The following is a 23,872-nucleotide window of genomic DNA, read 5'->3' as shown; positions in this document are numbered from 1 at the left end:
TGCCTTCTGTCTCCCCATCTGCCACACACTCTCTCCGTCAAAAGACAGAAAGATAAACACAAAGTGCATAATGAGCCAATATTTGGAGATCCAATCAAAACACCCTAAAAATGGATAGGAAAAAAAGTTGGACATAAAGACATAAAAAACAAAAACTCCACAAGAGAAAGCCAAAACAAAAGCTTCCAATCAAACCTCAGCTGTTAAGGATTTGACATAATTTAAGACAATGAAACAGCAAGTAACAAATTAAGTTTATTGTTTAACTTGGACAAATGAGAGCTGCTCATTCCTCTGAATTTGTTGATTAAAGTACAAGCTTCTAGCATTTTTTTTAAATTCATGTGGGATATTCAATATTTCAAAGCTTTTCATTCAGCAAAATCCACAAACAAGTTAAATCTTCAAGCTTCGGCATATTTAGCCTTCCCCATACAATGATAAAAAACAGCCGTCAACAATCCAAACAAAAAAGATCCACAAAGGAGAAAACAAAATCTCGATCACCCAAAACATGTGAGAGGGCAGGTTAAAGATGGAGGGATGTAGTTTATTAAAAACAGATTGATTTTCTTGTTTTGTGTGTAAAAAAAAATGACTTTACGCTACCAGCAGGCAGAGAGGAGTTTCTTAAAATAGAAACTATGATGAGAAGTTTAGTCCCCACCTCTAGAGGCAGATAGTGGAACAGAAAGGTAAGTGCAACAAGCAGTAGGCAGGAGGATGAGTGTGGAAAAAGACTGAACGGTTGTGTCATTAGTGCGCTGGGGCTTTAGTGAATTCTCCTCCTCCAGGGGAAGCTCATAAATTGTCCCATGCAGAGGACAGGTTGGCTCTGTGTGGTGAATTCTCACAGCAGGTAGGCTAAGATTTCCTGCTATGTTAAAAGCATTGTGATCCTAGCAGGGAGTCACTGTTCCCAGAAAAATAATGCAGACAAAAATAGATGAAAAATTAAGCAATGCTGATTAGATGCTTTTCATTTAGCAGAAATACTGGTAATTCAAAAACAACCTGTGACATTTATATATTTTTATAATGTTCTACAGGACAAAGGTGAAGACTGTTCTCTGCTTTTTACGTGGTTTGTTCAAAATAAAACTATTTTTGATCAAATCCAAACATACACCTTTTTTTCATACTTTGAATCTATTTAAATGATCATCTATATGATCAAAGTAAGATCTTTAACTCTTCTTATTTTTGAGTTTAATATCTCATATTATACATTTTAGTGATTTTAAACATTTTACTTTCCCCAACACCCTATAAAACATCTCTTTTAAAATGGTTCTCTTAAAATCAAACCCTAAAATTGTACATCTTTTTGGGAATCATCTTTGCTAATTTACTCAATTAGAGATGAACTGTTGTTACTGACCAAATACGTACTATACCATTTGCAAATATTCTTATAAAAATAAAAATCATACAATGGGTGGGATCGTCTCCCCATTATTTTGTCTCTCAGAGATAAAAAATACAAGTCTTTCTCTTATTTTTTTTCAAGAGGGAGATTTTACACAATTGCTGGCTGCCCCACTGTGTCTTGTAGTCTAAAGAAACGTTGTTAATGTCAAAGTCATGCTACGTACTGATGTGTTTTAGTGCTGCCCTAACTCCCACCATGCTCGATTGACACGCCACTAAACTTTGATGATAAAAAAAATAAAATGTAAATAATCAATGTACTTTTATTTAAGCTAAAAGAAGACTTTAGTTGAAAATTATGCTTTTTTTTTTAAAGGGGAAGCACATATTGTAATGTGCTTCAAATTTCTGTCCCTGCTTCAGTGAACCACTTGGCACTGCAGTTCTGTTCCACAAAGTGTTTCTATTTTATCCAGCAACCCGTGAAGCAGCATCTCAGGTTGCATGTCTCTCACTGGCCAACTGTTCTCGCGGAGAAGCACAAAGTTGCGATGGGGGAAGAGGGAGGCAATGACACTGTCCTAAGCTACTGATAAAGGGCTAATGTTACATGGCATTTCGCCTCCTCGTCTAACCACTCATCACAACTAAACGGCTTTCATCTCAGCTAATAGCTCCCACGGGAAAGGGCAAGAGGTGCAATGGAGGCTGCACAAAAGTCCAGCTCTCGTAAGACTGATCAGGTTGTTATTGTCACGAAGGTCCGGACACTGAAGTCCAATGCTAAACATTGAACTTACATGCTGAACTTACTGGTAAAGGGTTAAAATGCTGGTCCACGAGGTGAGAGTAGCCATAGTCAAAGAATGAGTGACGCAAAACAACATCAACACCCTGCACAGCAGCAACACCCAGTGTGTTCATCCAGCTGGTAACACACAGAAATGCAATTCAGTGCATAACTTTAGTTAACAAATACAGTGCAAGGGAAAAACATAAACAAATATCAACATTTCTATTTGCATTGTTTTTTATTGGAAATAGTACTTACAGAAAGCTGGCTGCAAATGTGTTAGAGAGATTATTAATGCCTCCTGACCATGCTGGCCCCAGTCCACCCAGCCACACTTTCTTACCCGGAGAGTGTGTGTTTACCACCTGCAGACAGCAACAGATGTGCAGAATTTCAGTCAAAACCTACTCTGAAATCAGCTCTGTAAAAACACTATTCAGCTTTTTAGTTTGTTGCTGAATCATTTAATGTGTAATATGGATGTCATTAAGTATGCCATTCATCTTTTTTGGATTTGTAGTTTTAAGGAAAACCGTTGTTTTTCTTTTTTTAAATCCACTGCTGTTTAAAGACTGCAGTTTGATGGGGAGTCATTAGAACTAGCAACCAAACACTGCTATAGCTGTAGGGGCAGGGTCTGTCACAGGAAGCACAGCGTCTTATCACTCTAGTGTGCCTCATAGAAGGAACACTGTAAGTGCTGTGAGGTCCTAAAGGACCGTATGTCTATGTCTAAATGGATGAATACACAGTACGTTTTAAGGGAAACACCATCTTTTAAAAAGGCTACAAAAAAATTAAAACATATGTCAAATACGATATTTGCCCAATTTTTTTTAAAATATTTTGTCACACATGATTGACATAATTAGACAAATTCAAATTAGTTGCAAAGGACTTAAGGATACAAAATACAGTTTGTTCAGGTCAAAGCTCAATTGGAATTAAATCCGGAGATCAACCGAGCCACAGCGTTACCACATTTTTTCAATGATTCTAATTACTTTGAGACATTTTTTTATTCTTGTACAGCAAAAACCCAGAATAAATGAGGTCATGACCTCAAGGCTGAACATGCTTCTATAGCATCTTTTATGTTTCTATCAATCACAGCAACTTGTCCTGACCCTGAAGCTATGAAGCAAACCATACACAGTGAATCACTGAACCACTTTTGGTATTTGTTGCCCTAATAAATAAATGCATGAATTAAATACCTTTCCAATTACAGCACTAGTCAGATTTTTGCCCGCTTTTTAAGTTTTAGTGTGACAACTCTAAATTAAGTCAATAAATAAATAAGTAAGAAGAAGCTAAATGAATATTCTTTTATGTTATATATTTGAGAAAATTTGAACAAAGAAGCCTTTATTAGAACTTTAAATTATAGCATATCAACAGTATCTAATGTTTATAAGAGATTAATGTCTCAAAAACAATTCTAAATAGTCAAATAAGTAAAATTGGAAATAGATGGAAAAATGGAAAAACACAAGAAAGAAAAATAATGTCAGTTATGTAAATTGAGTTTATTTATTTATTTTATTTAATTAAATTTAACCTCTTAATCCCGAGCTCTTGTTTGATATGCATTTTTTTATATAGTCACAGGGCCCCAGTTAAACAGAATGTGTGCATATTAAAATATTATATTAGAATATCAGAATATAATATATATTTTACCCCAATATAATATCTAATATTAGAATAGCAGAATATTACTGTGGTAATACAACCCACAATGTTTTGTCCACACGTGTGGACGCCAGGTCTTAAGAGGATATTTATTAGCCCTTAAATATAATTTATTATTTGCAAAGTGATGCCAGATTGCATTTTTATTTGGGGAAAGGAGAATTTACATATTTATATAAAAAATCAGTATAATTCCGAACAGGAAAATTTGTTTCTACCAATTAGGAGATTAGCTGTTTGACACTCAGCATTAGAGGGATTTTAATCTCAAAATAGTTCTTGAGTGTGGTTATGACTGCAGCACTCTGCCCCCCAAGGGTTGTGGATGGGCTGAACAAATTTCATAAACCCAAGTGTGTGAAAACTTTTAAAGGGGGTTCGTTTTCCAGGTTTAACAAAGCAGAAAGTGATGACTGGTTAAAACTCACATATTATACTTTTATAATATACATTTATTTTGCAAACACTACTTAAATACTTAAAAATATACATTTTTAGGAGGGGTAAAATGTAATATGGAAATTAAATATTTATATTCTCCACTAAAGGAGTCTAACATGTATAAATTGAAAATAAAAAAAATGTTAAATAGGACACATGTGGGAATTTGAAAATTAAGAGTGGAGAGTCATACTAACAAATCCAAAGGTGTGTTGACATATGCATTTCACGATGTCTGTGTTGAGAAAAAAGATATATCTAGAACAAAATAAAGTTTTAGAACGTAAAGAAAACATAGGTACCTGCGTGACTTTATTAATCTGGACTGTTAGCGTGTCCAAAAGGCGGGTTTTTAGGAAATCCTCAGCTTTCTTCACTCTTCCATCTACAAAATAACTGTAAAAGAAATATGAAAAACACAGAAAGAAACACTGTTTTTATGCCTCACAAAATTAAAAATAAACATTTTTGCAGCATTTACTACAACAAAATGATTTTTGGATCTTACATCTTCATAATTGGTGAAAGTATCTACCTGATCCAGTCTTAGCCTAAAATTAATTTCTTACAATTTTACAGTCAATTAGTGGCAAAACCCATGACTTAAAATACTGCAACAAGCTGGTTAAATGACATCAAGGGCATTTTCTTTAAAAAATGTTTGGGGACTACAAAATAAAAATACACATTATACAAGGCATTAGACATTTCCACTGTTAGGATGAAATAACTCATAAGAAAAACAGCAGCAGAATCATCCAAGCAGTAGCAATAGGGAACAAAATACTTCAACTTCAAAATGAAACCTATTGATTTTGAATGTATCAAAGGCCTGAACTGTTTTTGTTGTTGTTTTCATTCATAGTTAAAGACATGAGAAACATCACCTTAAAGACAGACGTTTCCATCAACCACCAGAACTCATTTTATATATATGAGACATTGGTTTTATACGTCTTAATGCCTCAGAGAATGACATTATTGTAGCCCCTACCAATAAAAAGCACAGCCTTATACTAATTATACAGGTTGTTTTGCATAAAAAATATTAGAAATACACTTTAACCGAGACAGAATGTAAAAAAAACAGAATCCAGGAAATGCATTAAGATTATTGAAGAGCTGTTACTTCTTTAAGAATCTCTTCCATCCTCCACTTGTTACCTGTAACAATGGCACCTGTTTAAACTGGTTAATGGTATAAATGTCACCTGTACGGACCTTTAAACAGTCAGACTGCAACCTCTCCACCATGACTCTTAAAATGAATTTTTAGGTGAAGTAGCCTCATCAGTTTGTGGGTTTGTGGAGGGAGTTAAAGTCTGCGTTGTTTAGCAACAGCCCCAAAGCCTCACAGCTCTTGCGAAGATCTGCATGGAAGAATGGACCGAAGGACTTGCAGATACTTTTTTGCTCCACCACATGCCACAAAATTAGATGACTGGCATGATGATAAGCACACACAAAAAATACTTAAAAGTGTTCTGCACTGTAGTTTTCTATACAAAAAGCAGGGATAAGCCATTTTGCTGTGGCCACAGGTTAATAAAAATAAAAAAATAAAAAAAGAAGGTACTCATGTAACTCCAGAACAGGCTGTCACTGAATAACGCAAAGGTGATAGTGTGTGTGTGAGTTCCTCAGACACAGCAACATACATCTGAACTGATCATCATCCTTTCTTCCATGGCATGCGTTGCAGCATTTTTTTTCTAGTGTGTTTATTAATAAATATGTTTAAGATTATAGCTAAATGTAATGTCGTTTTAATTTAATGAATACATAGGAATAACATTAATCTCAACAAACTATCTTTTTCATCAGAATCAAAACTCCTTAAAATAATGACTCGTAAGACCAAATTGCATTTGTTTCATTGTTCATAATTTTAAAAACTAATAAAAAAGGTTAATACGAAGTAAAAGCGCAGAATTTTTATCTAAGAACATTTTCCAGTGCAAGAGAATATTTCTGGAACCCAATTGTGATCACACTCAAAAACTGGTTATTCTTTCATTTTCACGATAGCCTTAAATATGTTTTACTCTGTATGCCAAAACAAATTAGATCTGCACATATGGACACATTAGGAAAGGACTATACTCTAAAGCCTAACTCTGTTTGTATGAATTTGGATGGATTTTCTAAAAGACATAAATAGCTACTGGTCACAGCTTCAAATGATTGCAGAGAAAATGAACCACATGAGTCACTTTTTGCATTGCCTGAGCAAAACTATCATCAAAAGGCTCATTTGCTTCATAAATACGCTTTGTTTGGGGTATAGTTAAGCCAGAAAAACTCATAAGAACTGATCCCCACCACAGTATTTCAACCATGAAATATTTCTTTTAGATTAAGAAGTAATTAATTAGCTGCTGGAATGATCGAGTAAAATGCAAATTTGAACAGTACAGCTTCTTATAGAGGAGAATCTTTGGTCAACTATTTTTACACGGTTCTCACTCAGCCAGCACCACATCAATGAAGTTTGCTGACTAACACTTCTAAAGCTTTACAAACTCATTAAAGGGGACTGACATGAATGTGATCAAATCAGAATAGATACAAATTTCAATGGCAAAAAACAGATTCTCCATAGCACCAGATGATAAAACGTGTAAAAGTTTAGAGCCCCAAAAAACAGATGCTGTGCTATTGAACATAATTTTTTTTTCTTTACTTGCAAAACAACAAGGAAACAAAAAAGATAACAGTTTGGTTTGATCACAGTCTTTTCTTGGAGTCTCTTCACCAGGCGGTTAGCGCTGATCGGGTAGAAAAAGTTACTGAAGGTGAGTAGAGGAGCTACAAAGTCAGAAAAGATGTGTTTCTTAATGTGAACCAGCAGTGATTGACATCTGTCAATTGACATCTGTCAATCACTGCCCAACAGTTAAAAGATATGTTGCTTTCCTTCAAAATGCCATCATAAAATTTACAGTGCCTCTGTGATGTTTAGACAAGACAAGATCACAAATCATTTTCTTTGTCTAAATATCATGTTTTAAGTTGGTAACACACACGTTTCCCCATGATAGGTCAATCTGAAACTTGTACTGGAAGTATGAATTACTTGATTTTTTAATGTATTTTCATTAAAGACTGCATTTTACAGAAATGCAAATGAAAAAAGAGGATTGTTTTATCTTGGGAAACTAAATAAAAGAAAGCAGTGGAAGCTGTTGGTTTGCTTCATAATAAAATGTTTTTAGCCACAAAGTCATAATTTCTGGAACAGTATGCTCTTTTTACAAGGCTGTGCTAGAGAACACCCAAATTTCAGACTATTTGGTAAAAGGGCACATGTATCTAATTCTCCTTAATTGCTAAAGTTTTCATATTAAAGCCATCTGGTCACACATATCTGACCATTTCAATTCTCAGCCCTGTAGGTAAGATGGCGGATAACTTTATGTACAGCGAAACGCTTGGATGTGGTTGAGTGTTTAACGTGTTTGTCTTTAACCACAAATGTCAACCTGATGGTGGAGGAAATGTTGGAGGATCACCTTTAAGATTGCTCTGCTGGCAACCACAAGTGTTTGTAAAACGTTCACAGGAATCTATCAAATGCTTGTTAGAGTTTGTTTAACACCTAGGATAATAAAAAAAGAAAAAAAAAGTAAAGGATTCTGCTTTTGAATGAGCCCTTGAGAAGCCTGAAAATATATTATTTTAAAAAAATAATAACGTTACTAAAATAAAAATACAATTTTCTTATGAACCAATTGTCACAAATAAAATATTCAGAAAAAACTACCTAATAGATTATATAGTTTTATAAAACGCTCTATAAAACACATTGTACAGCAGCAGGATATTTTAAAGAGCCGCTGCAAAGAAAATTGTGTTTTCGTGTCTTTAACTTTTTCTTGTGGCATTTTTTGGATGGAGGAAAAAATATACAGAAAAATTAAGCTTAAAACTGAATTTCTGAGTATTTCTTTATTGTGTGAATCGAGAGCAGACCGTAAATGCTGTTTGAAAAACAAAAAAATTGTTACGTAGAAAATACTCTAGGTGGGCCACAAGCTCCCTGCTACGCTTCATCCTGATGCATCCACTTGCAGACAACTAGATCCATGTACGTCTTTGTTTTCCCCGTCTGAGCTGGCATCTGGCCAGTGGCGGAACTGGAACATTTTAGATGGGCGGGTGAAAACGGGGGCAGAAGACTTTAGATGGTATCAAATGGGAATGGCAGAGTGGAACGCTACAGGATCAAAATTACATTTCATCATTGTTTTTAAAACCAAAAAAAAGCCGTTCTTTTAGCCAAGGTGCCATTACTATTACCTAAAGTAACTTGTATCAACAATTTTTTAAATATTTTCCTTAATTATGCTAATATTGACTCAAAAATTGGGGGAGAAGCAAGCTTTTTGGTGGTGGTGGTGGGGGGGAGCTACCCCCTTGCTCCCCTAAAGCTCAACCTCTGCTTTTGACTCAAAACTGTACAGCTGTATAACTTCATAATTGCTCGTCATTTTCTTTGCACCAGTAATGTCAGTATGGGGTTTCAGGGGCTGTAGGAGAGCTGTAGGTGCATTTAGCAGTTATGGGTGAGTTATGGGTGACAGGAATGGGGGGTGGGGTCGCTACGTGCCAAAAGCGCCAGCCACAATATGGTATTTAATAGAATGAAGTCCTGCCTATACTGGAACTACATCCTGGAAAATTACACTTTTTCTTTAGATCAGAAGATGATCTGAGTCAATCTTTAAACAGCATCGGAACTGGTTGGTGTAGTTGTCAAATATAGCTTGTTCAAAACTTTCATCTTGCACAATCGCCACCTCATAGTTGTGCGTTGTTTTTTTATTTTTTCTTGAAGGTTCAGAGGAAGGAGCTAAAATTATGAGCAAAGCATTACAATGTGCAAACTCAACATTGCAGAATTTTGCACACTTTATTTCCCCTACAGGTCCATGTCCGTGTGCTCTGCGAACAATCCGGCGAGTTCCCAGGAGCCTGCCTGTTTTTAAAGCACTGCAGCCTACGGGGCACAAATATTATATCCATTCAGGGTTAGTTTTATCAACCTGCCACATGTGCCTTATGACTGATTTTTGTGATGCAATACTCGTCTGTTTCATTTACAGATGTAACCGCTTCCTGCAAAATCTCAAAGCTGTTAACACTTAAAGATTTGATCTTGTTCTGAACTTGTAAAGTTTTCAACTGCTCAGCCAAGGATCTTCTGGAAGAATCACTTTTTGTTTAACTTTAAGAGAATTTTTTTAGGAAAAACAAAAATCCAAAATAAGGTGTAGTGCAAGAAGTGGCATTCCTAAAAGAGACATAAAGGAAGAATGAGCAAACATTCCCATGTTTTGCTTTTGAGTTCAGAATCTGCTGAAAACTAACTGAGACAAGATGCTCCAAATGAGAAACTACAGTGTTATAGCAAAATAATGTCATAACATAATGCAAACTAGTCATCAATGTATTTTAGAACTTGGATGTCTTCAGGCGCTCCATTGGCCCTCAGTCACAAGATGCAAACAGAGATGGTTGAACTTCAGAATCTCTCTTTGAACCAGTTTATGAGGCAGAATTTGTTGCCTAATATGACTGATTTGAAAAGAAGCTGTGTGGTACAATCTGTTCTTTGGACGTACTAATGAATGAGCTTCTGTTTTGTTAGGTTGGCTTCTTTTATAGAGGTCGGCTTTTTCGACATTCTGCCTGGTTAGACTGGAATCTGGACCTTGAGTGTAAAACAGGCTAATTGACAGAGGGAATGATCTGGAGCATATGGTTTGATTTTAACAGTGTGGGTGGTGTTTTTTCAAGCCTTACTGACAGCCCTTCCACCTTCCGTTTCTTACAATTTCTCCTAATTAGACCTGACCTTCACCTCAATGACCTCGAACAGTCAGACGGATTTTGTCTGAGCTCAGTAGGACGGTCTTTTAAAACACATCTTATGTATGTGTGTAAAGAGACACAGAAGCAAGGAGAACAAGGGGAAAAGATCACACCGCTGATATATCTGTGTGCATTCCAACAGTGTGTGCAATAGAAAAATAGCAGGTGGTACTTATTTAAGACACTCTGGCTCCTTTTCCTGTTGCTCCACTTGTAGAATAATCACAAGTTTTTCACATTATTTATCAGCCTTTCTCAGGGAAAGAGTTCACATTGGCAGTCAGGGTTTTTGGATTCCATAAAAAACCTGATACGAATTTATAGTTTGTAAGAAACATAATACATTTGTTCAGGAACTGCATTTCTGTTAATTGAAAAAGACAGAATCAATAAAAAAAATAAAGGGTAGAATACCTACTGTTGCCACGTAACTGCATCCACAACAGAGCCAGCATTCTTCATGAACCTGAAAGTCAGAAAGAATAAAATATTATCAACTACTCCTCAGACTTTTCTCTCAGTCAATATATTTTCCAAAATATCAAATTATTTTAAGGGATAGGACCTGTGGCAATAATACCAATAATGTAAGAAACCATTGAGGCAGGCAGGACGAAGCTCTTAAGACAGATTTTAATCGATAACAGCAAATTTTTTGAATTAGAAATTTGTGAAAGAAAGTGCTTTACAGTTTACTACAACAAAGATTAAAAAAGACGAACAATCAAGGAAACAATAATAAGTGTGCATTGCACACTTATTGAAGACCCACTCCAACGAAAAGGAGGTGTTTTTAACATGTCCTTGTGGCATTTTTCTTATGATAGAGGACATGTATAAACAAAATTATTTTGCATTTCTGAATATTCTTTCATTCAAACCCTTTTGAATCAGGAGCAGCGGATGACAAAAAAAAGGCAGTTTAAAAAATACGAATTTATGACATCGAAAATACGCTGTGTGCAGACAGCTTTCAGTCAAACAACATTACTTTATCTTTCATGTATTATGTAAACACAAATTCACTTTACTAGTTGCTAAGTACTGCCCAACGAATGTACAACAGATAAACTTAAGATAAAAAAACAAATCTAATCGGGTTTGCCTTTCCACAGATGTAATCATGTACACTAACATAGACAAAGCTCGTCTGTTTATGTGCCCATTCCATTTGGCTTTTTGCATCTGCACTCCCACCTGACCAAAATCTCTCCATATTTGGGGCTAAAAGCATGTCAGACGAGCCGCAATGTGTCTCCATATACACCATGTCACAAAAACAAAACTTTCACTGCGGAGGCTTGTTTAGTCTGTGCAGCTCTGATATTTGGACTGTTAAGCACTTTAGTGTCAAATTAATCTCATTTCTTGAGAGCAGCAGGATGGTTGGGTTGTCAAACATGAGAGCCAACCCCTTGTAACAGTGTCAAACACACAAGAATCATCCCGTCGTTAAACGTGACACCACTGACCCACAGGCACTCCAGTTTCTGCACTCCACACCCCCTGAGTCGCTGCTCTGGTCTCCTTATAGTTTACCTCCCCATCCACCCGACACTGCAAGACTACTGATCCTGAATTAATCTGAAAAATGCTATGCAAACTCCTAAACTGCTGTATTTTAAGTTAATAAACCAAACTTTAAACGTACAGCATCTATGGATAAAAATAGCATTTCTTATGAAGTTAAAGGAGAGGTAGCAGACATACTTTATCCAATCTACTAGTAATTCAATCTAATCCTTTCTAATCTCCTTTATCTAATTCTACATTTCTTTAATTGTGAGTATAGTGGTTCAAAATAAACAATAAAAAAACAGCAAAATACTTTCAAACTGGCTACTATTAACATAACATTTAGTAAACTGCAGTCAAATGCTGCTTTAGTGAGCTTCTGCTTCCACTATTTTCCAAAGACAGATTTTTCAATAACAAAACCATCTTTGCTTTCAAGAATTTAATGCTTTTTTTAATCAATGATTGTGGCAGTTACGAGGCAACAACTTTCAGACACTTCAATTCACTAAAGCGGCACATTTTTACAGCAGATGATTGATTTCAACTTAAGCTTAATCTTTAAAATAAACAAAGTAAAAAGGTTGGCTATGTAACAGTCTACTATTTTTTGGCTAAAACATTGACAGCGAGCAGTGGTTCAAAAGGTGCTGGTAAAACGCCAGGCTGAAGCTTTAGCCTTACAACCAGCAGGTGGGCTTTTGCTGCGTCACATTATCAGTCAGATGACACTTTATTTATGCTGACATGGTATATGTGGGGCTGTGACCTTGAATCCTGCAGAGTGAAAAAACCATAAACACCCAACTCTGCTACAAGATGTGTCGATGTGTGTGTGCATTAAACACAGTAAAGTCTTAAACTTCGAAACAGCATACTTTCCACTACCTTCATTCCTATCCTCTCTTTTTTTTTTTATCCCAGCAGGACATCCTAACAAGGAGTGGAATCTTGGCAAATCAGTGTTTTACTGGTGACTCACCCGTCCAGCAGCAGGATGGCATTCTTCCGGGGTCGCCCTGCGTTGGGGCCAAAGAGGTGGGCTCGATGGTAATACCGCACAGACTGCAGCAAGTTTCGTAATTTGGTGTAGTCTTGTGCCAGCTGTGTGCTGTTGACTGCACGGCCCTTCATGCTGCGGTAGGCGTTGGGCTCTGACAGGAAGAGACAATGAGCTTAGGTCAAGCAACAGGGAGCTTGCAAAAGTCTGAACTCGCTATCTTAAAAAGTATCTAACAAATGGGGGAAGATTGGACAAATTGCAGTAGACAGATGGACTTATTGTCAGGGGATCGATCCAAACACAGGGTGGGCCTTGCGGATTGATGGAGACACAGACGGAAGGTGGTAGTTCAACCTTAAAGAGAAATATTTCTTTACAGACCTGCTGCTGCTTAACCACTCAGAGGATTATTGTTTAACTTCCATCTAACCTCCATAAATTTGCTCTGTGTCTGCGCTGCTGGGACAATTTACTTGAAATTATTGCTTTTGTTACGGTTCGGGTCCGCACTAAAATTTGAATATGTTCGAATCCTTGGAATCTGCATCATAGCTTTCCAATTTAGGCTGGAATTACAGTATCTTTTGTGGGATTTAGAGGTGGGGAAAATGAAATATTTGCTCCAGGTCTAATGCCTACCGTTCTTCATCTAAGCGGAATGATTGAAGCCCAAAGAAAATCAGTTCTGACCGAAATGATGAAGAATGCAAAGTCTTATTTTTAAAGATAGTCTTTGTTTTTTCTGCACTTAGTATAAATGGGAAAAGAAAGAAGTGCAAGAAGAATAAAATGCTCTCAGTGGGAAAGTAAAAGTGATGACTCAGGCCTACCATTGATGTTTACATTAACTATTATTACTCAACTTCTGCCAAGTGGCTGACAAGACTAATCTCCCTCTCATTCTTTACAGTTTAATAGCAGAAATTAAAACATTTCCATACTTATGCCAAATATCATGCTCAAAGTATCTGACACACTTTCTGTTGCGTGACACGAGCCCAAACAATGCCCTCAGAACTATTTTCAGACACCAGATGAACAAGTAGTCTTGCAACAGATGGTAAGATTTTCACAGAGCGCTGATCTAAAAATCATGGAGTCCATGTGGGTTTTTGTCATGAGTCAGAAACCACTAGAAATTTTTTTAAACGATCCTCTTTTTACTTTTACTTTCTAAGCTCTCTTCGGATCCGAGCTGCAGAGGTTTACTATGCGCAGTTTTACAGTCTCTGCTTGAACTAGTAACTAGTAGCAAATAGGTGTCAAGAAAAAAACCCTCCTACTCTTCAGTAGAAAACTGTAAAGCATTAGGTAAAGCAGAGTTGCTTCAGCAGATGTATCTATTCTTACTGTATGTGCAGTAATGGATAAGAAAAGGCCACTTAATAAATGACTTTTACTGCATGTTGTATCCTATGAAACTGGCTGCTTTGATGCAGCTGGGGTATGTTGCAGTACTGACCATTGCCCAGCTCCCAGGACATGTTGTACTTCTTGCCAGCGCTGTATTTGAGGAGGCTGAGCGTGGAGGTGGTGTTCCAGGAGTTGTCAGGGTTTCTGTGCAGCGCGTTGAGACCCAGGATCAGGTGCAGACCGGCGCAGTCGGCAAAGTTGTAAAGTTTGTCTAAAGACCTGGCTGGGAAAAACCCACAAAGCAGTTGTAACTTTGATTTTGTTTAATTGATATGGATTCATTTCTACACAACTTGTTGCCACCTTTTGATTTGATGAACAGAATAAATAAACAGAATACTTCTGTTCATTTATTCAGAGGTTTATATGTCTGTACAGAAAGGAAAGGTAGGGATCTTTTATTGTATAATTCATACATAGGGCGCTTATGGAAAAAAAGCTAATTAAGAGAACAACAATGACAAGTAAATCAGTAGCTAAATTAATGTTTTTTTAAAACAAGGTCTTATAAATTAACCAGAATGGATAGTTTTCCAGCTTGGACCAGATCATTGTCAGAGATAAAGTTTGTTGCTAAATTAAGAGTCAAAGTTGCAGTAATCAAAAGCTCAAAACAAACACATTAGGCATAAAATAAATTATAAAGATCTTCAATTTAATAAAACACAAGAACAAAAAAAAAACAAGGATTAAAAACATGCACCAAAATATGTATTGATAAAAAAGACAACTGTAAATGCACACATACGTGACCTCCAAAAATGTGTGTAGTCACCCCCCCAGTTGAACATTACAGTTTGACAGGGGGATAAACATGTGCTTCAAATGATTTTGCTGATATAAGAGGATCCTCTGCTTCCTCTTTGTTATGAGACACACTTCAAGTTGAATTCGAGTTAATTTGACAACAACACGTTGTGCTAACAAACTGTCCCCGGTTAGAGTTGAGATGTGAGAACAGACATATACTGCATCAGTCTCCTCCATCTGACCCCGACTGCTGCATCCTCTACTCTAACCAGCTACCTTCATGTCTTTGTTCACATAAACCTACTCTTAAGTCTTCCTCTTGACCTCTCGCAGCTCAACACTCATAGGCAAAAAATAAATAAAAAAGCTTGAAATAGGATTAAAGCAAGTTAGCGAGACTGGGTCCACCCACTTGTCAATAAAAAAAAAGCCTTTTTAGTGCAGAATTTAAGCTTTAGTAAAACCAGAATAGCTTATAGAGAAAAACACCATTCACAGTTGCTAGAAAAGGAAAAAATACAAAAGAAGCATCAAATGTTTTAGTAATCAGACTCAAAATAAATTTATTTTTGGTGTACGGTTGTTATTTCTTAAATTTAGGAGAATATGTGACATTACTGTCTTGTGGAAAAAGCCTCCAGTGGTCATTGGAGAAGCTGCTATATTTATTTAGGTGTGTGCTTCTAATGTGGAATGTGGACGACAATTTATTCTTCAATAATCAATATGATTAATTGGATATGTCTGGATTTAAGTTCGTCCTATATTTCTTCTTTTTTTTGGTAGTCCAACTTTTTATTTTTTTTTATTTTTTTGTAAGTCATTTCATACAGTAAACAGACTTATAAAAGCTAATTTATTTAACAGTATGTATTTCTGTAAATTGTAAATATACACTTGAGGCAAAAGCAGGTGTTCAATTTGAAATCACACGTGTGCTTATTTCTACATGATAACAGGTTTCTTTCTTCAGGAACATTCAGTGAGAATCCCGAAAACCTGATTTTCCCATCATGGACTCCTGTGGTGAAGTGCCCCACAAAGCTTTAAGCTCTGGCCTCCTCTGCTCACCATCTGAATGCTCACTCACATTTATGTCTGCTGTTTCCATTAGAAGACAATCTTCTTCCTGTGAAAGACAGGATAAGGGCCCACCACAGATGTGAGAATGCCAGAGGTATTTGTTTATATTCCAAAGTGTGACTGCAAACTTCTCTAGGATACTTTTGGCTTTTGTTTTGAAATCGAATATGTTTGGAATCATTCCATTAAGGTAAATATTACCCTGAACTGCGACCTTTACTTCCTATGTTCAATAGCAACCAGATGAAGGCCAAATGATAGCTTCTTCCAGCGTGAAATGAAGAGGAGGCTTGAGTGTAAGTGAGGTTGTCCATTTCCCACAACAACCTTTACGCTGCTAAAATATGCAAAAGGAAAAAAAAAGGGTTCTGATCTTTAAACAAGAACATAACTTAATGGGATACCCATTAAGATAGCTTGATTTTGAGGTTGACTTTAGCTTTTACTACAAAATTTTATTTGTAATCCAAGGAGTTACTTAAGAGAACAGAGAGTTTGCTTGTAGCACCTGACATGGATCAGTTATCTGTAAGACTGAGCCTGATAGAAAAGAAAAAAGAAAGGCCAGTGGTAAGCACTGTCTTGTTGCAGGGCTCCTCAGTTCTCTTAAATAAACTGTCTCCTCTCCATCTCATTAAGAACTACCAATAACGCTATTTTCATGACCGCTATTACCGTAACCCATTCCCTCTGTGGGTAAATAAGTGTGGTGTTTGTTTGCAGGAGCAGAGTTGAGGGCAACAGAAGAGGGAAAGTAGCGCCAGATGTGTCTGGAAACATGAGTGATTCCAGGTCTTTCCTCACCTGAGATCTGAACAGATATCAGTCAGCTTCTCCGCACAGCGAAAACAAGTACAATCATTTTGGGATGCATTGTGCTGTTAAAATAATATTTCCCCATTTGAGGACACAGAGCAGTGTCTCCAATCAAATAAATATCAGTCCTGTCCAAGCTAAATTATTTTTAGACAAAGTATCTATGCACTGAAGCATTCATCCTGGCAGCTCAGGAACAAGCCATGAGCACCAGAGCGATAGAAGCTCAGATCTACCACACCAGACAAGACCCAAGGTGTAGGCTGTGCAAAGAGGCCCCTGAAACAATCCAGCACATAACTGCAGGTTGTAAGATGCTGGCAGGGAAAGTATAGATGGAAAGTTGCTGAGATAGTGTACAGGAACATGTGTGCAGAATATGAACTGGAAACCCCAAAGTCAAAATGGGAAACACCTTCGAAAGTGGTAGAGAGAGCAAAGATCCTGTGGGACTTCCAGATCCGAACTGACAAGGTGGTAATGGCGAACCAACCAGACATTGTAGTGGTGGATAAAGAACAGGGAAAGCCATCGTCGTGGATGTGGCAGTACCAAGCGATGGGAACATCAGGAAGAAGGAACTTGAGAAATACCAGAGACTCAGAGAAGAACTGGAGAAAGCATGGAAAGCGAAGGGGACAGTGGTGCCTGTTGCAATCGAGGCACCCAGGGCAGTAACCTCCAGGCCGGAGCAGTGGTTACAAATCCCTGGAAAGACATCAGACATCGCTTGGGAACACAGCCCCAATGACTACAGGTATCATGTCTAGCCAAGCATCTCAAGGATAACTGTTGCTGAATTGTAAACTAGTTCATTGGTTTCTTTGATTGTTGTGGTAGGGATTGCCCTCAATGCTTCATTCACAGTTTCCAGGAGATTTCCAGGTGGTACATCATTTAACCGTTGTAGCTGGTGTCGGGATTGCCTGGCGTTCATTCTAGACATGATCTTGTCTTTCAGGTCAGTTGCTGCCTTACTCAGCGTATCTGTAGTTATTGGGGCTGTGTACCCAAGCTCAGGGTGGGATTGTGGTATAGCCTCCTCTCTGACCTGTTGTTCTGGCCCGTGGTATTGCAATTGTGTTGTACCGCTTCAATCTCAAGTTGTGATAGGAGTTGCCTTATGTGGATGTTAGAGCATTGAACTACTAGTTGCTTGGCAGTTAGCCTTGACTGTGGGTTTTGAAGCATCCATTTACTCCACATTCTCTGCATGTAACCTCTCTAAATAGGATAACTTAAGTGGTAACATTCCAACAGAACCTTGTTCTCAGATCTAGTCCCACTCCATAAATGCTCATGGTTTCATTCTGTTCTTAAACCCATTTATAACTTGACATGACAAATAGTCATGCAAATATGTGTATATACATATATGCGTATTTGTATATATGCTTATCCATACTTCTGTCCACTTACTCTGTCCACAACGTCAACACTCAACCTCATTGCTACCTCTTGCATATCTGACATGTTTGCACACAATTTTGTACGCAATTTTGCACACAAAATTCAGAAATTCTTTATTAGTTTATATTGTACACTTGTATATGCTGATTATTTAATATTAAATATCGTTATTCCTTGCTATTCTTGCACTGAAAAGATGATGCTTCAATTTCAATGTACAACGGACTATGACAATAAAGCAAATCGAATCTAATCTAATCTAAAATACAACTGAAACTTTAAAATACCCACAACAATTTACAACTCATGCCTATTTTTTATATTATGAAAAAAAATAAGAAAATATGTATCGTAATTAAGGCATTTTTCAGAAAAAATTTGATTAATTAAAATTTTATAGTAAATATTGAAGAGGATACTTTAGTTAACATTTTGATAAAAGAAAAGTTTATCTCAGGAAAGTTTACTTGCAGAAATATCTGCAAATGTGTTAATCTGAAATTTTTTTCAGCTTTTTCTTTAACACTCACAAAAAAGCTGCTGCTGGTCCAAGACAGGCCCGCCATCACCTCACTACAAAACATTTCACGCACTTAGCAGGGCTCTGGTTTTCTGCTTGACAAGAGCAAGACTTTAACCGGATTTCTTCCAAAGAAGAAAAAGGTTACAGCGACCTTCCTGATGTCAGAAGTAACACACATCCCAAATGAATTAAAACTGATAATCACATTTTTTGTGAAGCTGAGACAAGAAAAGCTGGAGGATTCTAAGAAACCTGAAGATAGATGGTGACTGTGAGAAGGATCAGAAGAATTTATGGCTTTTAGACAATCACTTTCCGAAATGGAAGCCATGACAATGATCAACTGTTTCTTAAACACAGATGTATGTCTAGATAATCAGTCAAACCAACCTTAAATTAACTCAAGGTGATCTTTAAACCGTACTTTTTGAGTTTGCATTGTTATTAAAATAAAACAAATCTGCTAAATTACACACACTGCAACGCAGGTCTTCCTACGAGGTCAGACATTACTGTATTCACTCAGCTGCAAGCTTCCCTTTTATCTTGCAAACAGAGTTGGAAACAGGCAAAGCAAACCAAAAAAGCAATGTACGTATGTGCACACTTGAGCTTGCTTGTGTGTACATCTGTTCGCATGCCTTTGTGCGTTTGTGTATAGCGGAAAGAGTGGAGTCTGGATATTGTCAAGCTGTCTATCTGATAGAAATCCAGTTCTGTGAAGCAGAGAGGCTGCAGCATCAGTCAGCGCTATGCCTCATTTCGGCTGCTCTGCATATTCCCTCAAACACTGCAGCACAAATACAATTATGAACACCGGGGCTGAGTGCACTCACACTAACAGCGCTGGCTGGTTTACATACGATTGCATCAAACACATACCCACTTAAAATTTCAAACAAATCCTGCTTGTCTCTGTTTCTTCACCTTCAGTCAGTTATTGCTGCTTTAGTAGACAGGTGTGGCTTCGAGCTGCAAAAAACACCCTCACTACAAATCCTACATTGAACATTGTAGGGTGCTATTCTGATCATTTCAAACTTTTAAAATAGGCTAAATAAAGAATATAATGTGGGAATTAAATTTAAAAGTGTAAACAACAGTGCTGAATTTAATAAATTCAGTATGCTCCCAAATGTAGAGAAAACCCCTGATAAATAAAATGCTTTAAAAGTTTGGCAATTATTTCTTTTGAATTCTTTACATATTTCAACAACATTACCAAATTCATCATAACATGTGGATCTTTTTTTTTTAAATTGTTCTGTTTACATCTCAAATTGGCTTTAAAGACCCATTCTTCTCATCCCTCAGTAGTGTTTTATGTATAATTGTGCCATTTGTAACCAAAAGCAAAGTGTCATCTAGGACAGTGTTTTTCAACCTTTTCTGAGCCGCGGCACACTTTAAGCTTAAAAAAAATCCCGCGGCACACCAGCATCCAGAAATGAAAAAAAAAGGAGAAACTCATAGTCTGTATTGATCTACAGCCCCTCCACAATCTCACATGCATTTTTGTGATAATTATTGCAGAAAAAGCTGGAAGGTGCAGCTGTTTTTCTAAAAGATGTAATAAAAGTTAATTTAGAAGATTTAAAAAAAGTTTGAAGTGTGTTCGTTGTTTTCAAGACGTTTAACAACAGAACTCCTTTTACGCTGTCACTCTCACAACCCAATGCATCATGGGAGATGTAGTGCATAAAAACGGCCGGCGGAGATCGCTTTTCGGAGCTTCATGGTTTTGTTCACTTGTTCCACGGTCTGATACCGGATTCTGTGGAAAGCTACACCGCTAAAGACGAGCTTTAGCTGCTATTTTTGTTAGAACTGAGCGACTTTACGAGCTAAATCGGGACAAGGAAGTGAAGACTTTAACCACTTCTGATTGGGCAGACTGATGACATGTGATTAAGCCTTCAAGAATGATTGGTGGAGACAGGTAAAGGGGCGGGACTTTTCCTAAATACAGCCGGAGCTGCAGCTGAATCGCGCTGCCGTCATTCTTATCAAAATGTCTTTAATAAAATAAAATAAACGCAAAGAAAAAGTATTTTACGATCTTTTATATTCCTAACTCCTCAGTGTTTTATCAGGGCCTGTTTGGATGAACACAGAGCTGAAATCCTGGAGATGGGAAATGTTTTTAGATCAGTTAATGAGGGCAATTTCACACGGCACACGTGACCATCTCCCACGGCACACTAGTGTGCCGCGGCACACTGGTTGAAAAACACTGATCTAGGACATAGTTTCTGCAAAGTAGCAGGAGTTCATTAGAAATTAACATCTGAATTGTGGGTGGGACTATTGGCGGGGAGCAATTCTGCTCCCCCTTTCCATTACCCATAACTGAGCTATTTGTTTACACTCTCTCCCACTAGCTTACAGCCCCTCACACCCCCAATCTAGCATTAACGGTGCAACATTGGTTCAATATTGGAGTTATCCAGTCGTACAGTTTTGAGCCGCATGCCAGCTCAGACAAGGAAAACAAAGAAGTTCATGAATCTATTTGTCTGCACAAGAACGGAGCAGAGTTTGTGGTCAGGCATATTTTCTACGTAACAAATAAGCTCTTTTTCCAACTGCATATTTTTGTCTGCTCCTGACTCAGCAATTTGAAAAGACATATTCATAAAGGTCATTTGAAGCTCAATTTTCTAGATAAATGTCCCTTGTCATTGGAAAAATGCCACAAAAATATTTTTATTTCACCAAAAGCATAACTTTCATTTTTAGGAATTAATAGATTCCTTAATCATTTGTTTCTTTGGGAACAAAAAATGGCAACAGCATTAAACTTTCAAACCTTCTTAGCTTGTTTCTTCTTGTATTTAGTAATAAATATAATGACTTACAGTCACATACAGTATCACCAAGGAAAATGTCAGTCTGGATGCACACTCACACACACAAGCTTGAGCTGAGCTCTGGCTTCCTTTAAAAGCCAAATCAAAATCGAAACCCATAGGACACATGTGCGAACAGGGCAGAGGGCTGTTTAGAAAAATGAATGGTGAGTCCTTTTTTCCTGTTTGTGGACACTGCATGCTTTAGAAACTCTCTCTAGACTTCCAGAGGTCTCAAAAAGGAAAAATGCTTTGATGAATATGGTTACAACATGTCAAACTGCAGACTCACGGATCAATTTCATGCTTTGTAAATTAAAAACACTGATGATGATGATGCAAAAAGACGCAAGCATAAATCATTTTCTCAATATGATACCAGAGCGTAAAAATTATTGAAATTTTTTGTGACAGTTACAACTCGCATTACACTGCCTTGAAGTGTGCGGTGAAACAGACACGCTGAATCTGCTGGGAGAGCAGGTTTTGGAAACTTGGAGATTGTTCATTAATCACATTATTTTTACCATGCCTGAGACACTTGTTGATATTACAAACAGTTTTGCCATATGGACAAAAAGTCATCCAAGCTGTTTCTTGAAAACAATGTGCAGAAAGACCCAACAAGACAAGTAATGAAAGATTTGTAAGTAAACTGATAGAGCATTTAGCAAAGTCCAAGTGTGCTCCATTCATCATCAGTTACCCCTGCATAGTTTGAGTCTTCTTCATGGGTCACCGGGTAATCTTCTGCCTTCTATTTTTCTTTGGAGCAGCTCCAGACCTTCAGTGACTGCAGAGTCACCTGTGCTGCTTGATTCTTCATCCAAACCAGTCAAAACCACACCATAATAGACCTGGAGCAGCAGCACAGAGGGCTGCTACAGGCGGGTTTTACAATGATAGCGTGTTGCAGCTCCGGCTAATCTCGATGTTAACTTGACACTCTGTGATGGGGTTGTGCAAAGGGGGGAAATGTGGTTTTAATAGAGTGCTGTCTGAGCTGTTCCACCAGCATGTTGCTCCGAATCCAACGCCTCTGTGTTTACACACACACACACGCACACACACACATCTCCTCACTGACTCTTCTTTCATACAGAGTGGCTCCAAATCCTACAAAACCATTCAGGTCAAACCACTTTTGTATTGTGGAAGAATGTAAAATATGTGGTGGGCACCTGTTTTCAATTCAGTTCGAAGAGGGGGACCAATGTGCACGTGTGTGAGTGCATGTGCACATGTTGTGAAAATCAAAAGTGATAAAGGAATAACTCAAATCTGTGAATTTGCTGTCAGAACAGTTGTGTGTGTGGCCCTTTTTCTGTGAACCTTGTGTAAAGAGGTGCAGGACAAGTAGTGCGTTCACACACACCCACTTAGTGCTGCTGTGTGTGTACTTGTCTGTATGAACTACAGCCTAGTCAACAGCCTGCAGAAGACAACAAATCGAAGACAGGGAGGTGGACAAATAACATCAACTGTCTTCCACCGGTTATGGCTCATGTAACTCAAACAATTTGTTGAGAGAGCAGGGTGTGAGAGTTCTTCTTACATCTGTTTGGCATGGCGTGTCCATCATTTCCTAGTAGGAAAAGTAGGCCTTATAGATACTAATGAACTCAGTGTTTCTGGCTTGTAAGGAAAGTGGGTGTCCGGAAGTAGAATTTTCCCAGCAGAGACACGTCTTTAGGTCTCTTTTTGTTTGCACTTCAGAGCTCCTAAAACCATAGCCAAAAAGGAAGATATGTCAACATCTAGTGCCATGAGATGAAACTCAATTCTTAAACACACTTAACCATAAATTTCCAGTCTCAACAATTTTCTTTTTTTTTTTTCATTTCAAGCTAGAATTTGAACTAAAACGTTAGTTCAGATTTATTTCAAGAACAGCCTCTCAAATTTAAAAACCCCCATGTGGTACGGTTTGGTGATCTGTTATATTTATGATCGTAATTGGAATAAGAAAATCTTCCCACTTTGAACAAGTTTAAAGTTTGCCTTTCAATTCTCCCAAATGTCAGATTAAAATTTAAATTGTTCCTTAAAACTGCATTTACCCAAAGGATCAGAGTAATTTTACAACAAAAACAGATTGTTGCAGTTGTAGATTTTTTGGGTCCATTGTGTCATTTGTTTTCTCTTGAAGGAGTGGATTCCATAAAAGAAAAGAAAACTCTTTAAGGGACTGCCTGTCTTTAGATTTTTGGAATATTTGCATGTTACAGCCACAGATGCTGAATTTCTGGGACTACTTTTAGGCAGGAGGCTAATAGTTAAGGTAAGGTATTTCTAAACCACCGAAGCAAAAGTCAGTCCAATCAGTTGTCATAAAA

The 23,872-nt window shown here is 37.4% G+C and overlaps 1 protein-coding gene across 1 annotated transcript in view; it reads right to left on the bottom strand.

Moving 5' to 3' along the window:
- Nucleotides 1-23,872, bottom strand: part of hpse2 (heparanase 2) — a 64,093-nt gene that overhangs the window by 6,798 nt on the left and 33,423 nt on the right. The window contains exons 4-9 of the mRNA XM_004077148.5: nt 14,155-14,328; nt 12,672-12,843; nt 10,593-10,640; nt 4,603-4,696; nt 2,423-2,529; nt 2,185-2,299 (exon numbers count right to left, since the gene is read on the bottom strand). Coding sequence (XP_004077196.1) covers nt 2,185-2,299; nt 2,423-2,529; nt 4,603-4,696; nt 10,593-10,640; nt 12,672-12,843; nt 14,155-14,328 — 710 coding nt within the window. The remainder of the gene's footprint in view (nt 1-2,184; nt 2,300-2,422; nt 2,530-4,602; nt 4,697-10,592; nt 10,641-12,671; nt 12,844-14,154; nt 14,329-23,872) is intronic.

Source organism: Oryzias latipes, chromosome 15 (genome assembly GCF_053564925.1).
Source record: "Oryzias latipes strain Hd-rR chromosome 15, Olatipes_Hd-rR_3.1".
Lineage (NCBI taxonomy): Eukaryota > Metazoa > Chordata > Actinopteri > Beloniformes > Adrianichthyidae > Oryzias > Oryzias latipes.
Note: the sequence above shows the minus strand (reverse complement) of the source record. Positions and strands in the feature narration are given on the sequence as shown.